This window comes from Taeniopygia guttata, chromosome 2 (genome assembly GCF_048771995.1).
Source record: "Taeniopygia guttata chromosome 2, bTaeGut7.mat, whole genome shotgun sequence".
In the NCBI taxonomy this organism is placed as follows: Eukaryota; Metazoa; Chordata; class Aves; order Passeriformes; family Estrildidae; genus Taeniopygia; species Taeniopygia guttata.
In genome coordinates this window covers 103,579,158-103,601,884 of record NC_133026.1, presented here as the reverse complement: position 1 = coordinate 103,601,884, position 22,727 = coordinate 103,579,158, and the positions used below count along the sequence as shown (strand labels likewise).

At 40.1% G+C, this 22,727-nt stretch overlaps 1 protein-coding gene across 1 annotated transcript in view; it reads left to right on the top strand.

Moving 5' to 3' along the window:
• The first annotated feature begins 3,928 nt into the window (after positions 1 to 3,928).
• The window catches only part of SMCHD1 (structural maintenance of chromosomes flexible hinge domain containing 1), a 69,830-nt gene continuing 51,031 nt past the window's right edge, over positions 3,929 to 22,727 (top strand). Inside the window, exons 1-7 of the mRNA XM_030266056.4 lie at positions 3,929 to 4,529; positions 16,543 to 16,618; positions 17,060 to 17,221; positions 19,881 to 19,963; positions 20,066 to 20,196; positions 21,758 to 21,872; positions 22,025 to 22,144. Of these exons, the coding sequence (XP_030121916.2) occupies positions 3,951 to 4,529; positions 16,543 to 16,618; positions 17,060 to 17,221; positions 19,881 to 19,963; positions 20,066 to 20,196; positions 21,758 to 21,872; positions 22,025 to 22,144 (1,266 nt within the window). The 5' untranslated portion in view covers positions 3,929 to 3,950. The remainder of the gene's footprint in view (positions 4,530 to 16,542; positions 16,619 to 17,059; positions 17,222 to 19,880; positions 19,964 to 20,065; positions 20,197 to 21,757; positions 21,873 to 22,024; positions 22,145 to 22,727) is intronic.

Below are 22,727 nucleotides of genomic sequence, written 5' to 3'. Positions count from 1 at the left end.
TTCCTATTTTTATACTTTTAACCATAATACTTTCTTAGTTTGAAAATACCAGTCATCTTAGGCATGCTTTCCACAACTATTTATAGCCTATCTGTAGTGATCAGAGCCTTTATTTCTACTAGATTTTAACAAGTGTGTCACTTTGTATTTTTCTTAATGAAGTACACAATGAACAGTGAGAATTTACATGAGTTTTACTCACAAAGCCCAGCTGACAGACTTAATTTGGACCACAGGAGGTTGAACTAATGGTTTGTTGTGCCTTCCCCTTCTTCCCCATCTCTCTCTCAGTTACCTTCAATTTTTAAAATTTAATTTAATAGCTTATCACATCACTAAAGTATTTCAGAACCATGGACTGTGTTTACAATCATCTCTACTTGACTAAGTGGATTGTATTCCACAAATGTTGTCACTTTATTTCTTCACTAATTTTTGTCGAGTTACTGAGAAGCAAATAAAATTACTACATAGCACTTCAGTAACCATTTCTCCATATCTACCTTAGTTTTCATGTTATGATGATAATTCATTGTTTAATTCTATGATTTGGTTTCTGTCTCTCAGATGGCTTGGTTTTCTGAATAGTGATGCTATTGCTTCACACCTCAGTGGCTCAAATAATGATGTTCTTTTGTTTCACACATCAGGGGTTCTCACTAAGGTACTTTTTCTAACAGGCAAGGTCAAAGGTCCATAGAGCTCCAAATCCAAGATGCTAACTCTTCTATAAAACCTTTGTTACCTTAAGGAGGAACAACATTTTTTATTGGATCATTTGGAATTGGTAGCATTGCACCTACAAAGCATATGTAGGCAGTAGCATCCAGTATCACTCAACAGACTGTGCCACTGCAACAAGCTACTAGAGAGGCTGTGCACTTTCTTCTAGTGAAGACACAGCAATTTTCATTATGTGTATACAAAATATTTGCTATCTAAAAATGTCCACTGCTGGAATTTAGTTAATATTTACCCTCAATAAAAAAAAAAATCAGGTATTTAACTTATTCCTTTAATGAAAAAAAAATTAAATACATGCAGGATATAACAATAAATACATCCTTGAACACAGACACAAAATAACCCCACTTTCCTGAGCATCATCTGAAATATCAAATGGCAAGATGAACAAATTATTGGTTACTCTACTGTTACTATTAATTTTGAAAAATAACATGATTATCTGACCTTAAAATAAAGTAGGTGAATATAAATTCCTTTTTCCAGAAAAGAAATTACTTTCCAAAAGGATGAAAATGATTACTCAGTTGTTCAAGAACAAAGTACTTGATACGGCAAAATGAAAACTTTGCAACTGCAGGCACTAAAGAGTGGTTTAAAGTGATTTAAAGAAACCAGCTTGGAAACAGGCTGAAGGGTAAGGAATTTATTTTCATGTAAATTAAATGCCTGCATTTCAGGTAGAAACATCCCTTCCTCCTTGCAATATTAATTTTGAAACTAGATTAAATAGTTCATCAAGTTTTTTTTTTTCCCAAAACACTTAGCATTCCAAACAGGAAGTGCTGTCTTAAGTACACTGTAAAACAAAATTTTGTTTGATGAACTCATAAAGTAACAAAGTTTGACACATTCTTCCAAATTTCATCAAGTCATCATTTAGAGGGGCTCAGAGTCACAACCTATATCAAAACTCTCAAGAGACCCTTCCTCTCTTTAGTGGTCAGTACATATGTTCTTTATTCTCACAAAACTCCACACTGCTCAGTTCCACTATGCAATTTGCTTTCTTGCAGTCTAACTGGGCCCAGAGAATGGTGGAGTTATGTCCAGACGATGGCCAGTCACAAGTGGTGTCCTGCAGGGCTCAGTGCTGGGGTCTGTCCTGTTTAATATCTTCACTGACAGCCCAGGTGATCAAGTGAACCCTCAGCCGCTTTGCACCCCAATGTGCAGAACTGTTGATCTGCTGGAGGGGAAGAAGACTCTGCAGAGAGATCTGAATAGGCTGCATTGATGGGCTGAGGTTGATGCCTTGTTCAACAAGGCCAAGTGTTGGATCCTTCTAGAGGCCTGGGGAAGAGTCACTGGAAAGCTCCCCAGAGGAAAAAGACCTGGGGGTGTTGGTTGGCAGCAGCTGAACATGAGCCAGGGTGTGCCCAAGTGGCCAAGAAGGCCAGTGGCATCCTGGCCTGGATGAGCAAAAGTGTGGCCAGCAGGACAGTCTATTGTGTACTGGGCACTGGTGAGGCCACACCTCAAATCCTGTGTTCAGTTTGGGCCCCTCACTACACAAAGGACATTGAGATGCTGGAGCATGTCCAGAGAAGGGCAATGGAGCTGGTGAAAGGTCTGACACATATCTTGTGAGGAACAGCTGAGGGTGCTAGGGTTGTTAACCTGGAGAAAGGGAGGCTCAGGAGAGTCTTATCTCTCTCTACAACCACCTGGAAGGAGGGTGCAGCCAGCTGGGGGTCAGTCACTTCTCCCAAAATACAAGTGGCAGGACAAAAGAATATAGGCTCAAGTTGTGCCAGGAGAGGTTGGACATTGGGAAGACTTTCTCCACTGAAGGGTTGGCTAAGCACTGGAAAAAGCTGCCTAGTGAAAGTGGTAGAATCCCAGTCCTTGGAAGTGTTCAAAAGGCAAGATTCTTTTGTTACTCATTTGTCACCTTTACTGATTTACAAACCTCTCTTATATGCCACCACAATCCTTTCCTCAAAACCAAGACTCCTTGAAACAGAAGCAGCTACACTTTTGTCAGGGTTGTCTGAGTGGACAGTGGGGTGCACTGAGAACTGGGTGACTGGCAGATCCCAGAAGATCATGACCAGTGGCACAGGGTATATTTGGAGGCATGTCGTTAGTATTGTCCCCCAAAACTCAATACTGGGTCCAGCACTGTTTAACTTGTCCATCAATGACTTGGATGAAGGGACAGAGGCCTCCTTGGCAAGGTAACTGATGACACAAAGTTGGGAGGAGTGGCTGATACCCCAGAGGGCTGTGCTGCCCTTCAGAAGGACCACAACAGGGTGGAAAGATGGACAAAGAACTTTCTGAAATTCAGCCAAGGTATACACAGGTTCTGGCATGGGAAGAATAACCCTCTGCACCAGTACAAACTGGGAGTCAACCTGCTGGAAAGCAGCTCTGCAAAGAAGGATCTGGTGGTCCTGGTGGTCAACGAGCTGTCCATGAGCTAGCAGTACCCTTGTGGCCAAGATGGCAAATGGGATCCTGGGATTAGGAAGAGAGCATCACTAACAGGTCAAGGAAGGTTATCCTGCCCCTCTATTTATCCCTAATGGGGCCACAATTAGTGTTCCATGTCCAGTTCTGGGCTCCTCAGTACAAGATATGGAGATCCTGCAGTGGATATAGTGGAGGGCAACAAAGACAAAGAAGGGACTGGAGCACCTCTCTTACAAGGACAGGATGAGAGATTTGGGCCTGTTCAGCCTCCCAGGAGGATGGAGCCAGGCCCTCCTCAATGGTTCTAAGCAGTAGGACAAGAGGCAACGGGCAGAAATGGATAAATAAGAAGCTCCACCTGAACATGAGGAAGAACTTTATTGTGTAGGTGACTGTGGACTGGAATAATTGTCCTGTGGAGTCTCCATCACTGGAGACACTCAAGAACCATCTGGGCACAATTCTTTGCTCTGGGATGGCCCTGTTTGAGCAGCGATTTGACCGGGTGACCCACTGTGGTCCCTTCCAACTTGACCGTTTCTGAGATTCCGTGATTATGTAAAACAACACTGTCGGGGTCCGGTCTGGCCGCTTTGTTTTAAAGCAGCCGAACCGGGACTTCACACCTGTGGTCCCTCCCTGGCCGCTGCCCGCGCCCGGCGGTGGCAGCAGCGCGCCCGGCGGTGGCAGCAGCGCGCCCGCCCGCCCCGCTCCCGCCGCGGGTCCCGAGCCACCGCCCGCACCGCGCGCACCGCCCGCACCGGCCGGCGGCCGCACTGCGCGCTCCCATGGCCCAGCCCGCCTGCGCTCCCTGCGGCGATGATCCCGACCCCGATCCCGATCCCCATCCCGCTCCTGCCCCACCCGGCGGCAGAAGTGGCTCGAGGCCGTGGGCGCTGACTCATTCCGAGGTCGCAGTGCCGGAGCGGCGCTTTTGTTTCCAGGCCCTTCCCACCCGCCCGCCCAGCGCCCCCTCGCAGCCGCCGCTCTCCCTCTCCTTCCCTCCCTCCCACCATCTCATTCCGGGGCTCCACGGCGCCTCCTTCCCCGGCTTCCGGTCCGGCTCCGCCTCCTCCTTCCCTGGCCGGGACGTATTTTGCCGGGCGGGGGCGCTGGCGGGGCCGGTAGCAGGAACCGTCGCTGCCGCCATCGCTGTGGGACGGTTTCAGTCTCCTCCGCTCCCCAACATGGCAGCAGCGGCGGGAGGCGGCCGCTCACCTCGCAGGCCGCTGCTGCTGACCCCTCGCGGCAACGGGGACCGCACCGTGTTCCTCTTCGACCGACGGCGGGAGCAGGCGGACCCGGACGAGAAAGTGCTCAGCTACGGCACGGACAGCTACCGCGCTTTCCGCAGCGCCGTCTGCCAGGTACGCGGCAGGGCCGGCGCGGCGGTGGCGGTGTTCCACGAGTGAGGGTCTGTACCTGCGGGGCTGGGGGGCGGCCGGGGCGGGGGTGTCACAGCCTGCTCGGGGGCCGCTGCTCCCGCCGCCTGCCCGCGAACTTTGTTGCCGGGATGGGTGGGCGGCCTTGGAGGAGAGACCGCGGCCGCCCCGTCGCCGTCGCCTTTCTCCCGTTCCCCGAGAGGCCGGTGCGGGGCAGCGGCGGGAGCAGCCCCTGGCGGCGGGCGGGAAGGCAGCGGGCGGCCCCGAGCGCCCCCGCGCGGGGAGCGGCGGCGGAGGGCGCGGTGCCGCGCTCCGGAGGGCGTTTGTGGCTGACGCAGTGGTTGGTGCTCGGTCGCAGCGCCGGCTCGGGGGTCTCGGCGTCTCTTCCAGCCCAAAAGGTTCTGTGCAGAGTTTCTGCTGTCCAAGGTGTTGGCGATGAGCGCCGTTTCCCGAACGCAGCGGTGGCTGCCATTTAAATACCGTGTCTGGCGGCGCCTTTGCCCTGTCGTGTGTCCTTTCGGTTCTCTTTCTCTGTCGTAACGCGAAACGAAACTTACTCCATCTTCACAGTTCGGGGAGGTGGAATTTGTTTTCCTTGAACGGGCTGTTTGCAGTAGTTTGCTGGCGCTGCCAGTAGGCATCGCCCGTTTCTGTCATGGTTTCGTTTTCTGAACGAGTAGTAAATGCCATAAATCTGTTAGCTGCCTGCATGCTTTACCGTGTGAAATGCGCAGGAAAATCAGCTCTGGATTTCTGTACTAATTTAGTCTGATAAAAAAATTAATTTTAGATTCTTTATCCAGTATAATTTGCACTTAGTTTTCTAGCATGTGAATTCTATTTTTTACATGTAGATGGGATATAATAAATACCTGTTTCACAGTTTAATAAATAGAATTATTTCTAAATTTTATAAAAATTATCGATTATTTATGAACAATATAAATACTACCAAGTATCACTTCTATATGTAATATAACTATATCATGATGAAATATATTCTTAATTATACGTGATAATAATTATAAACAAGATACAGGCAAAATATTTATTGAGGAAAAAATAACTAAATAAGTAGTGTATAAATTGTTCTATGTCTGGACAGTGTTTAATGTAATGGCTTCCTACTGCTTTGAGTTGCTAATATCAGCAGGGATAGCTGTCACTGCAATTGCCTTCTCCTTGCAGAGTTCTTTGTCCAAAATGACATAGCTGTGACCTGTCAGGGGCATTGAATCTTAAGGCAGAGTCATCTTCCCTAGAAGTGTCCAAAAAAGGAGTAGAGATGGCACTTTGTGATGTGGTGTGATAAGAGAGTGTGATGTTACTCAGTCGAGGTTGGACTTGGAAGTCTTTTCCAGCCTTTTTGATTCTGTGATTCTGTACTCATAAATGAAGGGGTTATGGAGTGTTAGAACATTTCTTTGTCTGATCCGTGCACAATTAAGAAATGAATACAGTGTAACATTCTGAGACGCTAGACTGTGGGTTGAGTTTATGACCTTCCAAGAGTTTGTATCTCCTATGAGTAATTTACAAGTGTTACATAATTCTCTCCAAGAATTTTCTTAATCGATACAACTTTACCTAGCAGACGAATTGCAAGAATACTAAGTATTTTCAGTAGTCGAGGCAAGTATGTACATGATGAACCCACCCCTCTTTTCTCTTAGATTTTGTAATTAATCAATGGGCTGAGTTTAACACTAATTTATGATTTGTTCTAGATCGGAGTCTGTCTTTTCTGTTTTTTTTTAAGATATACTGCACACTTCAGTGACACAATGTTTCCCTGCATCCTCATGGTTCTCAGTAGTTCACAGAGCTTTTGGCATATTTGCAATTTTATTAAGACATAAGCCATCATCACCAGCTGTCACAGATCTCGGGTACAAACAGCTTCGGGGATTTTTTTACCTGAGAGATGTACTGGCGTTTTGAAGTCAGTACCTTAATACTGTTAGGCAGACTTCTCACATGGGCAGCGGAGTGTTTGAGAAACCTGGTGCTGCAAAGCAGACCTCATTGTGTTTGAATGTGATGCCTGTGAAAGTAAAATTTTCCAGTATAGTTTTTTTAGTATGTTTAATATCACAAGCCTTAGCACTGGTCCTGGTGGCTGTTTTGGGTGTTAAGGATAACAGGGTCTGTGCTCTTACAAACTGATGCAGCAAGAACCTCAGCTAATCATTCTCTTAGAGAAAAGCCTTCTCCAATAATGTGTTGACCATCAATGAGTGCAGTCAGAGATGCCTCTGTCAACTGCTGGTTTTAGTGTGATGACTCTTTGCACTCTGGACCTTTCATCATCTGACATGTAGGACATCTGACTCTGGAAGGGTGCAGAGACAGGTGGATTAGCATGACAGCAATATACAAGTTCTAGGACTTCTGGAGAAAATTCTGGCATCTCAGTGCTCCGAGAGCTTTGTAAATTGTGTTTATCTGAGTGTTGTAATCCACAGTTCTCAATTTCTGGCATCTTGAAGGTTGCAACTAATTACTTGTAGGAGAAAGTGATGAATGGGTTCACTGGCTTGGGACAGACTTTCCTAGCTTTGTGGTGCTGAAAACACGTCAGGGAAGTGATGAAAGATCAGGGAGAACAATTCTTTTGTTAAGTGGATTTTGAGTTGGTTCAAACGAAGGTGAAGTGGAATGATGTATTCACTTTAAGACAATTAAAGCTGTTAGGCATTGTCAGACTGCTTGACTGCTTGGGCAGATATCGAGTATGCAGCAGTGTTGTTTCCAGAGGTCTCCTCTCTGGTGGCTCAGCCTCAGTACAGGCTCAGCTTTCAATGGACTTCAATTGGCAATTTGTCATGCAACTGAATGATGTGACTGTAGCAGGAAAGGTGCTCCGACATGGTCATGGCTGACAAGGATGCTAGAAATATTAAGGTGTTGGAACTATTTATTGTGAACATCTTCCTATGGCACAAGAGGATTCTTCTGGATAGATCTGGATGTGTAGGAGTCAAATCTTACAAAAAATTATGACATCTGATTGTGGTATGTGATGATCCTGAGTTGAAATTACTTAAGTACCTGAAGACATGGTCTTAGGCTGCTACTTCTGAGCCTTAGGGTTATTTTTCATAATGCAGAAAGAAGGTATTTTCTTCTTTGTGGAGCAAAATTGATTCAGCCACTTCAGAGGTTGATTTAGGAGCTAATGTATGTAATATCTGTTGTAATATTCTTAATTACTTTTTGAAATTTTGGTGGATTTTTTGAAGCAAATATTTTTTTTTTACAATCTCCGTAGCAGTTAATGCATATCTGTGTAGTTGGAATTGGCTTTATAACTGATAAATTAGCCTTTCATTCTCAGTGTTGCAGGAGGGAAGATTTAGGGAAAAAATCTTGTAAGAGTGTAGAGCTTATATATGGTCTTCATTCTTCATCCTTGTAGTGATCAATCCTAAAGCAGATATCTCTTAATTGAGAATAATGCTAACGAGGATTCCATTTGTGCCCATGTAGAGCAGTCATATAATTTCAATCTACAGAACCATGAAGATTTAAGGTGAATAAATGGGTTGAATACTGCATTTTGCTTCTTCTTGGCTGTACTGTTTCTTGTGCACCTTATTGTTGTCTTCTGTTAGGTCTGTGCCCCACTGCTTGTCTTGATGTTTAGAGTATAATTCAAAAATACTTAGTAGGAATAAGCAGAATGGAGCTAAACTGTTGGCAGCTAATCTGAGATTCCTTGCTCATGTTATCCAGGTGCATAGTGGAGCTGGAACACTTCAGATTGTTGCTGAGATGGCAGAAATCCTTCAGGCACTTAGAGAAGTCATGCTCCTTTTAGAGCAGAAAGGTGACTGTGCTGAAAACTGCACAGAAGTTTTGCCATGTGTGAAGGGATTTTTGAGAGGCTTTGAGGTGAACTACCAGTCTGAAGAGAGTTAATGATACTAAGATTAGGGTTACTACTTGTATAGGAACCAAACTCATTGGTAAATGCTTCCTTAGTTCTTCTGAAATGTCCCCTCATTGTTGTGATCTTCTTGTGTAAAAAAAAAAAAAAAGTATACATCTGTAATCTGTATAAAAAGTAAATATCTGTAATTGAAGTAGATACTCAAAAAACAGGTATCACAATAAAACAAAGTTTTTTGCTTTTAATCTTTTTTCACATCTTTTGTTGAGCTTCCCATTGTATACTAACCTGTCTACTTACTATTTAAATATATTATTTTGCCAGTCCACCCAAATAAATTCCAGTGTCTCAATGAGCCAAGAGGCAGAAAAGGATATTCATTAAGATGGTGTATTGAAAAAAAGCATAAGTGTAGTATCAAATCAAGACAAGGAATAAGTGAAATTTTTTGTGACTATTTGCTTAACAATGCATAATAAATAAAATATAATCAAATTATTTGCAGTCAAAGAAAAACTATTAGGGACTTCTGCAAGTTTGTATCACCAAAACATCATTCTGAATAAATGCTTACTAGAGAGACTTCCATTAACGATGAAATCTGTCCATCTTGTAATAATTGTATTTTTGTATTTTAAGCCCTATGTTTGTTTAGCAATTCTCTATAACCAGAAACTAAAAATAGATGTATTTTAAACATGCTGTGCATACGCAAAGCACATTTCGCCTTGATTTTTAGAGACACTGTTGGAAATATTGTAAGATCTATGTAAGATGCAGCAATGCTGTAAGATTTTTCCAACACTATCACACAGTATTTCAGACATCACTGAAATTCTTACTGGTGTTTTGGTGGGAAGAAGGATGCACTTTGCATATCTTTGTGTAGTTAGGTACAGCCTTATGTCTATCAGTTGATTTGGAAAGCTGAGTGGCTTGTACCTTCTTGGTCAAATTTGAGTGTTGGCAACACAGTCAGATGAAGAGTATCTGCAGTCTTTAGGATTAGTTATCCAGGTGCACTTGTTAGATGTGGCTAAATATTTTTTGGTTTTGAAGAGTGGTTTCTATTTCTTGTTCCTTTAACAAGTGGTGCCATACAAAGTATTTTAGTAGGAGAAGCTGGCATGAAGTTAATATTAAAATTTTGGCTGATAGCTGCACTGAGTATTTGTGACTGTGGTGTTAGACATGGTAGTTTGTAAAGGTCTTGTGGAAGTTACTGGGTAGACTCAGACTAAGTCTAGTAATGTGGTCTTTGTAGAAATTGTGAGGTCCCAAGCTTCTTTCTTCTTGCTAAAGTTGCAAATCGTGAAAAGATGTCTGAGTTAACACATCATTCTGGACAAATACACTTGTGGCTTCTGTAGAGATCTGTTGTCATACAGTTTGCTTCCTTTCTTTTTTTCTCTTTTTCCATCAAAATTGTGATAAAACTTTTAAGAAACCTCAAAAACTTATTCTATTACTGAATCTTGTGATACATAGCAATGTTCTAAGTGTTTCTGTTAAACTCTTAGTTCTTAACATCTTTTATTGATTATTTTTTGTAAACATTTAGAAGTGTATCATCTGAACTTTTGAAAGTAATGAAGCTTTTAAGTATGACAGAGGACAAGGACCTTCAAGTTCTGCAAATGTTATCCTCTGTAATTTGTTCTTCAGATGGAGATAGTGCTGTCAATAAAGGATAGTTGGAAAATATTTTAGAGCATTAGTGTTCATTACTAGTTTTTGTCTGCAGATACTCTCTAAAAACCATTTGACCATAGGCTCCTGTATATTTTTGTAATATATAAATTTTTGCTTTTAAGTCCAATAAATGCTTAGAAATAATTTCTACCTTTATTTTTAATTGCAGCTACTTTTCTAGAGACTTTTGGATTCCTCTTCCTGTTGGTGTCCAAAGATGTTATATATAAGTTTGTGTTCTCACATTAGGGAAGCTCATATGGATTATGATTAGAGATGACTCTTACATCCTTGCCCTGCTACCATGAGTGCAGAGTCCCAGGTCCTCACTAAGACATCCTCAGCAAGTTTGTCATCATGTTGAGAACTGTCCTAACAGTGGATTGGAACAGTTTATTTGATTAGCATTCTTACAAGGCATGTACAGTTGTTCTCATTTACTTCTAGCAAGGTCTCCACTTAATCTTTTTATATTTTAGTGTTGCGTCGCGGTCAGCCCCTCTCACCGCGATGCCCCGAGCGTGGGTGTGCTGGGCGGCGAGGGAAGAGGACGGGCGGCCGCTCCCCCTGTGAAGCTCTGCTGTCCCAGTTGGTGGCATGGGGACAGACGGAGGCGACACGGGACTTGGGGGTGAACAGGATGGATTTATTCAGTGAGCCCCAAGACCCTCCGGGGAGGGCGAACAAAGGTTTTATATAAGAACTCAGGAGGAGGGGTGTAGGAACAACAACCAATAGGGGAATAGCAGGGGAGGAGTTTAGGGCAGGACTAACATATCACAAACCTATCAGGGAAAACAGGGGAGTGGAGTAATACAATGTAACCAATGGGGTGTTGAGCCTCACTAAATGGACAGGGAATGGTGTGGAAGCAGGGGAGGAGTGACAGGGAATGTTCTGGGGAAAGGGGCAGGGAAAGGGAGGATTGACATCTTGGAGAGGAGGGGGTTAGGGAAGAGCTGGGGAAGATTGACAGCTGGGGAAGGGAGGAGATTGTAAGGGGGGGTGTGAACAGACACTGAACAAATATCCAAATAAAGAAAAACACACCACAACATTTTAGTTTTCATATTTGCTACTTCTATTAATTACTGTAATATTATTTAGTTGTATGAAGAATTGAGAGAGATGATACAAAAGACAGTTCTTGGATTGAAAATCTGGGATTTGAGAATGAACTAGTTTCCCTAAAATGCGTACTATCTTTTCATCCATTTGTTGATGTAAGAGATTTCTCTCAATTTGGACTGATAAATCTTCATTAAGGGGGATAGTTAATTGATAAATGCACATCTTTCAGATGATAATTTGGTAAATGGCATGGGATATTCAGCTAATCAATGCAAAATTACAGAAGGCTATAGGCTTCTCAGTATTTGGATGTGGCTCTTAACTTCATTTTTTTCAGATTCCTGGACAAGTTTTTGTAAAGGAGCTGCTGGATCAGTTTCAAATACTGAGAAAGCTATATTGCCTTTTGCCATGTTGGGTAGCTAAGTGTATAACTATGAAGAACAGCATTGAAAATTACATTATGAGATTTCTTTACGTTTAACTAATACAGTCCAGGTTCCCATTTGGAGGTTTGCATTGTCAATACAGTTCTGGTAGTCAGAAAAAGTATTTCTTGGCTGTGGAAGGTGACTCCATGGATGTTATGTCTCTGTTATCCCTTGGCTGCATCACCAAGCTCTGATGCCATTTATTCTCATTATTCTCATATGCTGTCTGCTTGGTTGGATCAGTTATGGTAGGAGGATGCAGAATTTTAAGGGTTCAGAAGTTGCATATTGTAGGAAACAACTGTTTGTGTTGGAAAGGTTTGGATTCCAAGTGGTTAAACATCTTTTCTAAAGATATTGTAGTTTTGGGTTCAGTGTTCTACCTTTGTCATGTTGGAGAGTGTTCTGTACTTTCAGTTTTAAAAGTCACCACCAGAAGAAGCCGATCAATGACTCTGTCCTCACAGCGTGTTCCCTCTCCTTCACTTTCCACTTCAAGCCTATTCATGTGACTGCAAGCTGTGGTGGTACACACACAAAGTTAAATATTTGATCTTTGAACACCTTTTCCAAGGCAGATAGTGAATCCAGAGGCAAAATCTGTGTTGACTCCATGGTGAGTGTTTTAGTTGGCTCAGTAGCCAGGTAAGACTTGCTGTGCGTGTGTAGATCAAGTAGCAGTAAAACTTTTGAGCTTTTGTGCTAATATGTAAAAGAGAAAACAAACAGAGGCCTGTTTAAAGGAGTGTGAATTGCTGAGGAGTTATCTGTGTTTTGGGGGCTGTCTTTTGTTTTGAGGTTTGTTGAGTTTTTTTAGTTTATAAAGAAAACCTGTGACTGAAGCTGGTACATAAACTGAACCTTGCTTCTTGATTCAGATTTAAAGGTTAAAGATACCACAGTTGATTCATACTTTCATGTGTCATACCTGTAAAATACTCTGCTGAAAGCTTCTTCGGCATATGACATTGTCTCAATCTCCTTTAGCATTATATTACTCTCATGTCATAAACATCTACCAGCTAATAGAGAGCTATTAACTTTATTTATCATGAAACATAGTTGGTGCTCCAGACTGATCCTCCAGTTACAAGGAGGGTATTTTTCTTGTTTGTACAGGCAGCTTTTTTACTTCTGTATCATTCCACGGGTTTAAGGACTGATACCCTGCTGTGTGCAAAACAGGCTAAACTCAGGGGTTTTGTTTTTCTTTTGTGATCATCAATCACAAACTTCTGATGATTGATTGTGGAGGGAAATAATCACTTTAATTAAAGTGATTAATTAAAGGGGGAAATTTAATTAATAATAATTTCCCCCTTTAATTAAAGGGGGAAATTATGCCTTTCCTTCCACTTTTCCAAACTGATCTTCTGTCATGCACCATTCTTTCCCCGTTCCTAGTCTAATTTATCCTTGTTCTCCCAATGCACATCTCATGGACAATCCCAGTTCCTTTGGTTAGGCAACAGGTGGTGTGAGACGTCAGGGCATGTACAGGGCTTTATTCTGCTGCTCTCACTGTTTGTTTTCCTGCTATGATGAATTGCCATAGGTGTCAGTACCATGGGAGTAGGAGGACAGAGAGAGAAAATTCTGTGCCCTGACATGGGTACTCCATGGGCCTCTGGGACTCTCCCTGCTCCGGTGTGGAGAACATCCTTTCAATGGGTGTGTCTCCTGATGCATCTTCTCTGTTGCTTCTCATTTGTCCCTTCTATTTCTTCCCTGGTACGTTAGAGCAGAAGTGTGCCCTGGTGGATATTTGGGTGAGGCGTTGTTGCAGCGCGCGCTGAGTGGGGCGTGCTGGGCGGCTGCGGCAGGGACGCGACCGTCCGCCTGCGAGCTCTGCAATTCCCAGCTATTCGCTGGTCCGGCGCAGGGACAGATAACGACGACACGGGGCTTGGGGTGTTCCAGAGTGGGCTTATTAGCTGGAGAAAATGGAGCCCCAAGACCAACCTGGGAGGGCAAACAGAAGGTTTTATACAGAAAGGCTGTGGGGTGGGGGGGTGTAGGAACAATAACCAATGAGGCTAAAACTGGGGAGGGGTCTAAGGTGGGACTAACATATCATAAACCTATCAGGGGAAATAGGGGAGTGGAATAACACAAAGTAACAAATAGGGTGTCAAGTGTAACTAAATGGACAGGGAGCACTCTGGGAGAAGGGGAGGGGACTAGAAGGAGTGACAGGGAATGTTCTAGGGAAAGGGGCAGGGAAAGGGAGGATTGACAGTTTGGAGGGGAGGAGGTTAGGGAGGAGAATAGGGGGCAAACCTGAAGTATTTGTTGACATAATCTATACTTTGTAGGCTTTAGGTGTAATTTTCCTCTTCTCTATGCAAATAACAGTTCATCTTTGTACCATTTTAACTCTTGCATTTGCATGTAGCAATAATATGTAACCAGCTGTTTAGGGATCCTTGCCTTTTCATGTCTGCCTTTTCTAGCTTGTGGATTTATTTGAAGCTTGTTTCTGTTTTTTTTCCCCAGCATCTCTTCTTTTGTATGTAAAAAGATAAAAGCTTTCACTTAGTTGTTTGAACAAAGTAGCCTCCAAACATGCATTCACTGTAAATGTGCAGAGGCATTTCTGAGCATAGTAATTGTACTCTTGAAGATTTTGATGACAATGCAAGCTTCATCATGGCTGTGTGTCTGGATTATCATAGAATAACTCACAGAATTATCATACGAATGTGCTTCTGGGTTGTCTCATAAATTTTATCAAATTGTGTGCATCTTCAGTACTTATTTGGAAAAGGACACCATGCTGGGCTGAAAAAAAACATGGCAGTGAAACCTGAACTTCTTACCAAGAAGAGATATCATGGTATCTCTTACATGCACAAATCTTACTGAGAAATTAAACATTTGACCAAACATTTGACCAACATTTTCATTCAGAACTGAATGAAAATCACCAACTGTACAAGTAAATTGCCCAGTAGGTTCACCTTAATTCAGGAATGACCTCGTTCTGGAAATCAGATCCACATACTGGCACAGCAGCGCAGCTGCGTCACTGCTGCCTGGTGTAGTGGGAAGAGACAGGGACTAGGATAATCAAGAATGTAGGATAGAGGGGGGGAGGAAGTAAAACAAGTAAGTCTTATATAGAAGTGAAGCATTCAAACAGAGTAATCCCCAAATTTTACAAAGGACATGGCCTGTTAAACCGTGGCATGGACAAGAAAAAACAGTAATCTGCAGTCCAGGCTGCCAAACTTGGTCTGTGTGTCGACCTACTACCTTGTGAAGTGGTGAAAGGACCTGCTGCCAGTGGACACTGAAATTCTGGGTTCACACAGAAAATTAAAGCATAGCCCGCCAGGCTGTTGGGGTTGATTTAGTTGAGACTCTCCCATGGAATGGGGGAGAGGACCAGAAGGCTGGACCAGGTGACATCGCCCCTGCTCTGTAGCAGGCTGATGTCTTATACATGCACTAGCTGATCCTAACTTCTTGCTGCCTTAAAGTAAATACTTCACTCTTGGTAAGGGTGTGAGAGCAGAAGAGCCTTCGGGAGACTGAGGAAATTTGAGGAAGCTGTAGTTTTAGCTGGAGGGAAAGATGCTTATCTGTGCTTTTAAATGTAAAACTCAACAGTTACTCTATATTAACCACTGACCTCGAATGGCACAGTAGGATGTTAGCTTTCTAAAATCCATATATTTTAATGCTTACTTTTCTTGCTCTGAGCAATTTTATAGTTTTTCCTGTACATATTTGCTATGTGGAAATTTATGTAATGTGAGAGGTAAAATTGAAGTGATCTGAATTCAGAAGAGTTAAAAAGTATTACTCTTCTGAGTTTAACTCAGAGGAGTTAAAAAGTATTCTTTAGTCTGAATGTCAGTCTCTGAGTCATCTGCATTGTTTCACTTGCACCAAGTACCATGAGAAATTCAACATTTTTTCTAATTTTACTGATGGATAATAACTGTAACTTTAATGTGGTCATAGGGAGAAAGTAACTGAAATATGGAAACTAGACTCTTAATGAAACCATAAGTAGTATTTAAAAATATTTTCATGAGTCTGAGTAATAAGGATGGAAAGAAAGATGTGGGAAATGATGAGCTGCTGCAGAGAATGCTAGAACTTCCTTCAGGGAAGAATCTGGCTGAAAGTGCATAAAGTACCTGTCTGAGTTGTCACTGCAAGACTGACTGGATTGATGGAGTTTGATGAGACCAGGGTTGACTTTGAGTTTCAAAGACTGGAAAGGCAGGAGAAGGTACAGATATTTATTTTAGTATTTTGAGAAAGAGATTAGTGTTGGATGTCAGGGTGCAAAAATGAAAGTAAAAGTAGAAGCATTTAAATGCATGTAGAAAGCAAGATAAAAAGGTCTAAAGCTACAGTAAACATATTCAAAAGAAGGCATCAAAGTGGCAAAGATTGTTTAGGTTCAGAAAAATAAACTTCAGTGTTTTAACAGTAAAGAATATTTCTGAAAGAAATCTATTTTTTTTTATATTTATTATATAACTGAAGAACAAAGACTTTAACATTAAGAAATATTGGTTTGATTTGGTGTCTCAAGAGTACAGTTAGATATGGGACACCCTCTAGATCATAACTATTGCTGTTGTAGTTTCACAGTCTCATTCCTCTGCCCTCAAGGGGATTATCTATAAGACAGTTCTTCCTCCTTAAAATTCCTCTTGCTCACTAGAGCATGTTTTATTTTATGCAGTTAAAAGAACTGCATAAAAGTATGGAAAGATTTGGCTGAATTGAGAAAACAAGTGATTCTAAATCCAACTGTGTTCTAAGATATTATATGATTACTTATCAGTAGCTTGTGACAAAGTAAATAGACTGTGCCTTTTTTGTTTTAATGTATCTGAATACTTTTTGGACTACTTACTTATCAAAACTAAATAATCTTCAATTTTTATAGGCATTTGGCATATCTTCTGATGACACCTTTGTTATCACCACAACAAATAGGAAGGAAATTACAGAAGATAACTTCAGTAAGTATCTTAGATGACAAAATAATTAGTTATTTCTTATATTGACCATAAAGCTCACATGATAACTGTGCTCTATGACATACAATAATTAACTGAAAGTACAGATCCTGTAATAGTTTGCCAAAAATTGTTAAAAAATTACTTTCATTAACATGTTTTTGACGAGTTCATATGATGACAGTTATACTAGGTATCTTCTGTCACAAAGTCTGTAAATGATACAAAAAAATGATATATACATAGCTGTCACATGAGAAAACCTGCATTATAAAGCTTGGAAATGTGAAAAGATATTAATTTAAATGTTGTTGCTAAATGCTGAGCAGGCAACACCTAGGACAATATACAGATTACCTGCAGCTAAGCCCGTACTTGTTTTGAGAGCAGAAGTTGCCTGATGCAGGGCTCTTCAAAGTGCTTTATGTTTCATCTTCACTGCAGGCAACCTTGTTCACAATGGAGTTACTTTATATCTGCTACAGTCAGTTGATCAAATGTTGCTTTTGGCAACCAAGGAACGAATCGACTTTCTGCCCCACTACGACACGCTTGTCAAAAGTGGCATGTACGAGTACTATGCCAGCGAGGGCCAAAATCCTTTGCGTAAGTACCTGCAAAAGTAATCTTGTGTAAATTATGTTTATATGAATATAATGTGGTTATGAGCAATTCAGCGTATAATTATAGCTGCTAAGAAAATATAGTCTTAACTGCAAAAGAAAAATTAACTACATTCTTCATACAAATTTTTCTTTTAAAAAATCTTAAAAGTAGCCACCTAAGAATCCAGATTTATAGATGTACCTTCTAAAATACTTGTTCAATAAGTTTGAGTATTTTAGAAGTAAAATAACTTCAGCCTGAACAACCTTGTGCATGTCATTCAGACGGGTCAGTATTTGTGTTGTCAGGTTTTTGTCTCCTGTACTAAACAGTAGACTTTGTGTTTGAATTTCATAAACAGTTTTTGTGTGAGCTGCTGTAGAATTTTGTGTGCCCTCCCATCTGGGGTGCCATAGGGCTTAACTTGCCAACAAAAGCAAGTATCTCTTTAAAAAGATGCTGCTATTATTATTTTTTATCTAAGTGGTACATGAAATATGTAACCAACATTTTGTATTGTTTTACTGAATAAATTACTTTCTGTTTATGGCTTCTCTGAAAATACTGTCTGTGGCTGTGATTACCTTCTAAGTACTATGTATTTCATAGGTACAGCAGGTTCAAAATTGCACAGAAAAAAATGCAAAAAAAGAAAATCAAGAACCAAGCATGATACCATTCCTGTTGTTTTAAAACAATATTAAAAATGTTTATAAATAGCAGCTGTTATTTTTAAGGACCAGTCTTTCCTCTTTCTTCTTTGTGCACATCATTTGTTCCATGTCCCAGCAAAGGCAGTGTTTTGGTTCAGGTTTGGTGGTACTGTTGAGTCAGTGGTACATCTATCCCTGTGTGCAGGAATTGCTGTGTAAGGCCACACAGAGCAAGCATTGTGTGTAGATCTGTGTTTTATTCCTGCCAGTAGCCATTAGTGGACCTGTTGTTTCCAACACTCAGAAACTGACTGGAAATGCTAGATTAGGCCTGGTCTGTAGTGACCACACCCTGGTGGAATTCGATTAAATAGGCAAAGTGTAAAGTATTGTAAGGACTCTAAACCTTAGGAAAAGGCCTTTCAGTTATTAAAGGGTGTGGTGCATGGGACGCCGGGAAACACCCTTGGGGATAAAGGAGTAGAAGAGTGCTTGCAATTACTTAAATGACTTTTTAGAGCACAAGAACTATTGATTTCTATGTGGAAGAAATCGGGTGTAGAACGCAGAAGAATAGCATGGCTGAGTAAAGACCTGGTCAGACTAAAACACAAGAGGGAATTGCATAGGTGGTGGAAGCACTTATGGGGCATGAATACTGAGATAATATAGGGATACTGCCTGGGAATTTACAGATGACATCAGGAACGCTAAGGCACAGATGGAACAAATTTGGCAAGGGATGTGAGAGGAATAATGAGGGTTTTACAGATACATTAGAAAAGGATGACAAAAGAAGTTGCACCCTAAATAAATAGAGTGTGAGGTGAGGGGGTCTAGTGGCAACTGGCATGGAGAAGACTGAAGTACTAAACAATGTTTTGCCTAAGTTTTCACTGGTAGCAAATTGCAGTTTTGAGCCTGCATAAGTGTAATGCAGCTGATGTTTCTAATATACGACATCTCTAAGGGCAATGCCTAACCAATTTTGAGTGTTGATGAAGGACCATTGTTCTTTGATTGCAGTAGTAAATATGGATCACATAACTGATGCTCAACTACTGTGTTTGCAATGAAGAAAGTTGCAAAAAAGTGCAGAACTTTTTAAACTTTGATAACAGCTTAAGGGAAATGCCAAGTGCTTCTGTGTTGCTGTGTTGCACTAATACTCAAGGGTTTTCTTTTACAAGTCTGAAGTGTGTGGTCAGTGTAAATTTCACTGTAGCATTCTGAAGAACTCTGCAAATTGTAGGAAATAAGGCTTACTTTTTAGAGAGACGGAATGGAAATGTCTGTTCACTAAGGCCGGTCAGTCAGATTGAATTGATCTGAATTTGATGTATTTTTTTAAGATTAAATGCAATTTTCCCGTAAACTTAGGTAGTTTTACTTTAATTAGGTAAGTCCTCCAAGCATTGATGGTTAGAAGCAACAAATTTGTGCAAACAGTTTGCGTGACTATTTGTGCTGTGTATTGCCATGGATCTGACAAAAATTTGGTTTTATTTACCATTCACTGAAATCTTTCAACAATTTTCTTTGTGTTTTTTATAATCAATTAACATTGTAGTTTTAGATGTTTCACAAAATTTCAATTCAGGTTTCTTCAGTTAATTTATTCTTCCCTCAATATTTTAACAAGTCAAAGTCCATTTTTAATTTACTTTTGACTCACATATGAATCACAAAAATTAATTTCTAATTATGAAAGGGACAAATCTGTGTTTTGGTCAGGAGACAGTTGGCATATCATTGTTCTTTCTAATAATTGTGATCTTATCGTTAAGAGATGTGAGAGATTCAGTGATGAAACAAATCATAAAGTACATGTACAAAAGCTATTTTATTTTTTAAACAAGATATTGTGTGATTTTGATTGTTCTGACAGGGCTTAGGTCTTGTCTGTGTTTAGGTAATGTGGTATCCTAATTGCTTGGAAGAGAGTGCTATAAGTGGGTGTCTGTTTTCTGAGCACTAATAGGGTTATGTTTCTTCAATTTCTTTAGCATTTGCCCTTGCTGAATTGATTGACAATTCTCTGTCAGCTACATCTCAAAATACTGGTATTCGGAGTATACAAATAAAATTGGTAAGATAAAAATACTTTAACATTTTCAGACGTAGTTTGCATTATCCTTTTTTTTCCCTGTTGCTCCTTGTTTATTAGTGCTGTTTGTCTTTCCCCAAACAGTTGTTTGATGATTCCCAAGGAAAACCAGCTGTTGCTGTGATTGATAATGGAAGTGGAATGACTTCTAAACAGCTTAACAACTGGGCTGTATATAGATTGTCAAAGTTTACAAGACAAGGTGACTTTGAAAGGTTAGTTTTAAATATTTCTACAACAATTAGCAAGCTCTGCAAAGGTCCACAAAATATGCTTTTAAGGCATAGCTGTATACCAACACTTAGCTAAACCCTGTCATTTTATGATTACATAAATAGACCCATACTTTATCTAAGTAGGCAATAGAGAAGTTCTTTGACACAAAACTGCTCTTCTATTATTGTGACACACGGAATACTTTTTTGTTCTTGGCACCTTTGTAAACTGTCCTTTGCTTGCCTGCATACAGTTAGGGGCATGCCATGTCCCGCAGGGGAGTTTTGTACTGTGTTCATCTGTTACCTGAAAACATTTTAGTAGTGCATTAAATGATGCAGTCATTATCTGTTAAGCTACTGGAATAACAGATGAAGAGATACATGATTTTAGTTCAAGTTTCTTTTTTTTTTAAATTTAAATCTTAATTCTATATAATTATTACAAATATTATTACAAGTATTACAAATTATACCTGAAAATATCTAATTTTTTTTTTTATGCAGGCTACACAAAATAAGTTTTTCATTTAAAGAAGAAAGTGGATGTTCTGTGGTGGATTTTGCTACTTATGTGAATTAACTTTATGGTTTTGAATCTGTTCTCAAGAGATGTTCCACCTGCACAGCCAGGCTTAATCTTGTTGTATAAAATTCCACAGGATTAGTTATGTACAGTTTTTGAACTTCAGCCACATTTCAAATACCTTAAGCCTGGGATTGTAAATGTGAGGATGAGAATTAGTTTCAGTCATAACTAATTTATCATATGAGCAGGTAGTGTAAAAAGTAGTGAGAAGTGATAAATAGCTGGGGGAAGTTTTTCTGCATATAAAGCATTTCCAGAGAGAAAGTCAATGTCTTATCTGGAGATAAGTGCATAAAAAGTGATTCTGCATCATTTGTAAAGAAATTCACTGCTTTTTGAAATTGTTGTAGGCAAATGTAGTAACAGAAATATTTAGTATTCCTAAAATGCAGATTTAAACTGTGGATTACTACCACTTAATGGGTAGTAATCTACCCATTAAGTAGTTTACTACATCTCATCCATCTACACCTTATTTTCATTTGGGACCGCTGTGATTTGAAAATAAATGTTTTCCTAAACCAGATAAGACTGTTCAATGTGACTTAAAAGACGTAGAATTTCACTGCTGATAGCATATGTTATCTCTCCAAGTCTGCATTTAATAGTTGGTTGGCATTATTTCCCACTTTGACTTAAAAGTGTTTTTATGAAAGGTTGCTGTCAGAAAGATCAGACTTGCTTTGTAAGCCATTTTCATTTAATAAGATTTGGTTTGCGAGAAGGGGCAGAACTTTTTATAAGATGACTTGGGAAAATACTTACTCTGTCATCATCCTTTTAAAAAAGAGTACATCAAGAATTTTAGGCACATATATTTTAATGTTGCAGTTTCAAAAGGTATAAAGTGGAGGATTTTTTAACAAAATGCCAGGAGGAAGAATTTAATAGGCACTTTAGATCAGAAGTATCTTTGGGTTTTGTAATTACTTCTGTGTTGAAAAAATTTATTAAAGACACTCTTATTCTCAGTGATCATTCAGGATATGTACGCCCTTTGCCAGTGCCTCGTAGTTTAAATAGTGATATCTCATATTTTGGAGTTGGAGGCAAGCAAGCAGTGTTCTTCGTGGGACAGTGTGCCAGAGTAAGTCAATGTCAGACTTTAATTTTATTTTAGAACATTTGCACAAAATCAGATTGTTACTTCCTAACTTTTAATAACGGCGTTAAAGTATTTTATGATGTTGATTTTAAGCCTTATTTTGATTTTAAATGCACTTTCTTTAATAAAATCAGATGATAAGCAAACCTGCAGCATCTCAGGATGTTCATGAACTTGTCCTTTCTAAAGAGGATTTTGAAAAGAAGGAGAAAAACAAAGAAGCGATATATACTGGATTCATTCAAAACAGAAAGGTAAATAGCCTTAAGATTCCCACATTTATAATTTAAAGCCTTTCCCAGGTTAATGTGATTTAACTATGTAATATTCCTGTAATACTTATCTGGGGATATCTTCAGCTTACTGAATCATTTACACCCTGTAGTATAAAAGGAAGTAACCAAGAATTTGAAGATACTAAAGATAACTTTTGTCGTCTTTTTTTTGATGCTTTTTCCTCTTTTCAGTTAAGGATAAATGATAGAAATACTTTACAGTTTTACATGTCAAGTTAAGAACAATACTTTAAAATACTTTTCTAAGCACAGCAATTTTTTTTTTTTTGTGTACGAAACAAAAATGAATTTTCTCTGAAGCAGTAAGGAATAAATTAGGGAACCAAATTGTACTTGTTTAGAAATATGTAAGATTAACCTTCATATGGGAGAAAAGTCCAGCCAGATCAACAAAACCCATTGGCTGTATGAATATTCATAAATGTAAAATAAATGAACTGTTTAGCTGAAAACTAAACTCAACAGTCCCGATGCTTTTCATCAAGAAAAAGAGCCCAAGTAAAAAAGCTGTAAGATAAGGAGGAAGACTAAGAAAAAGAAC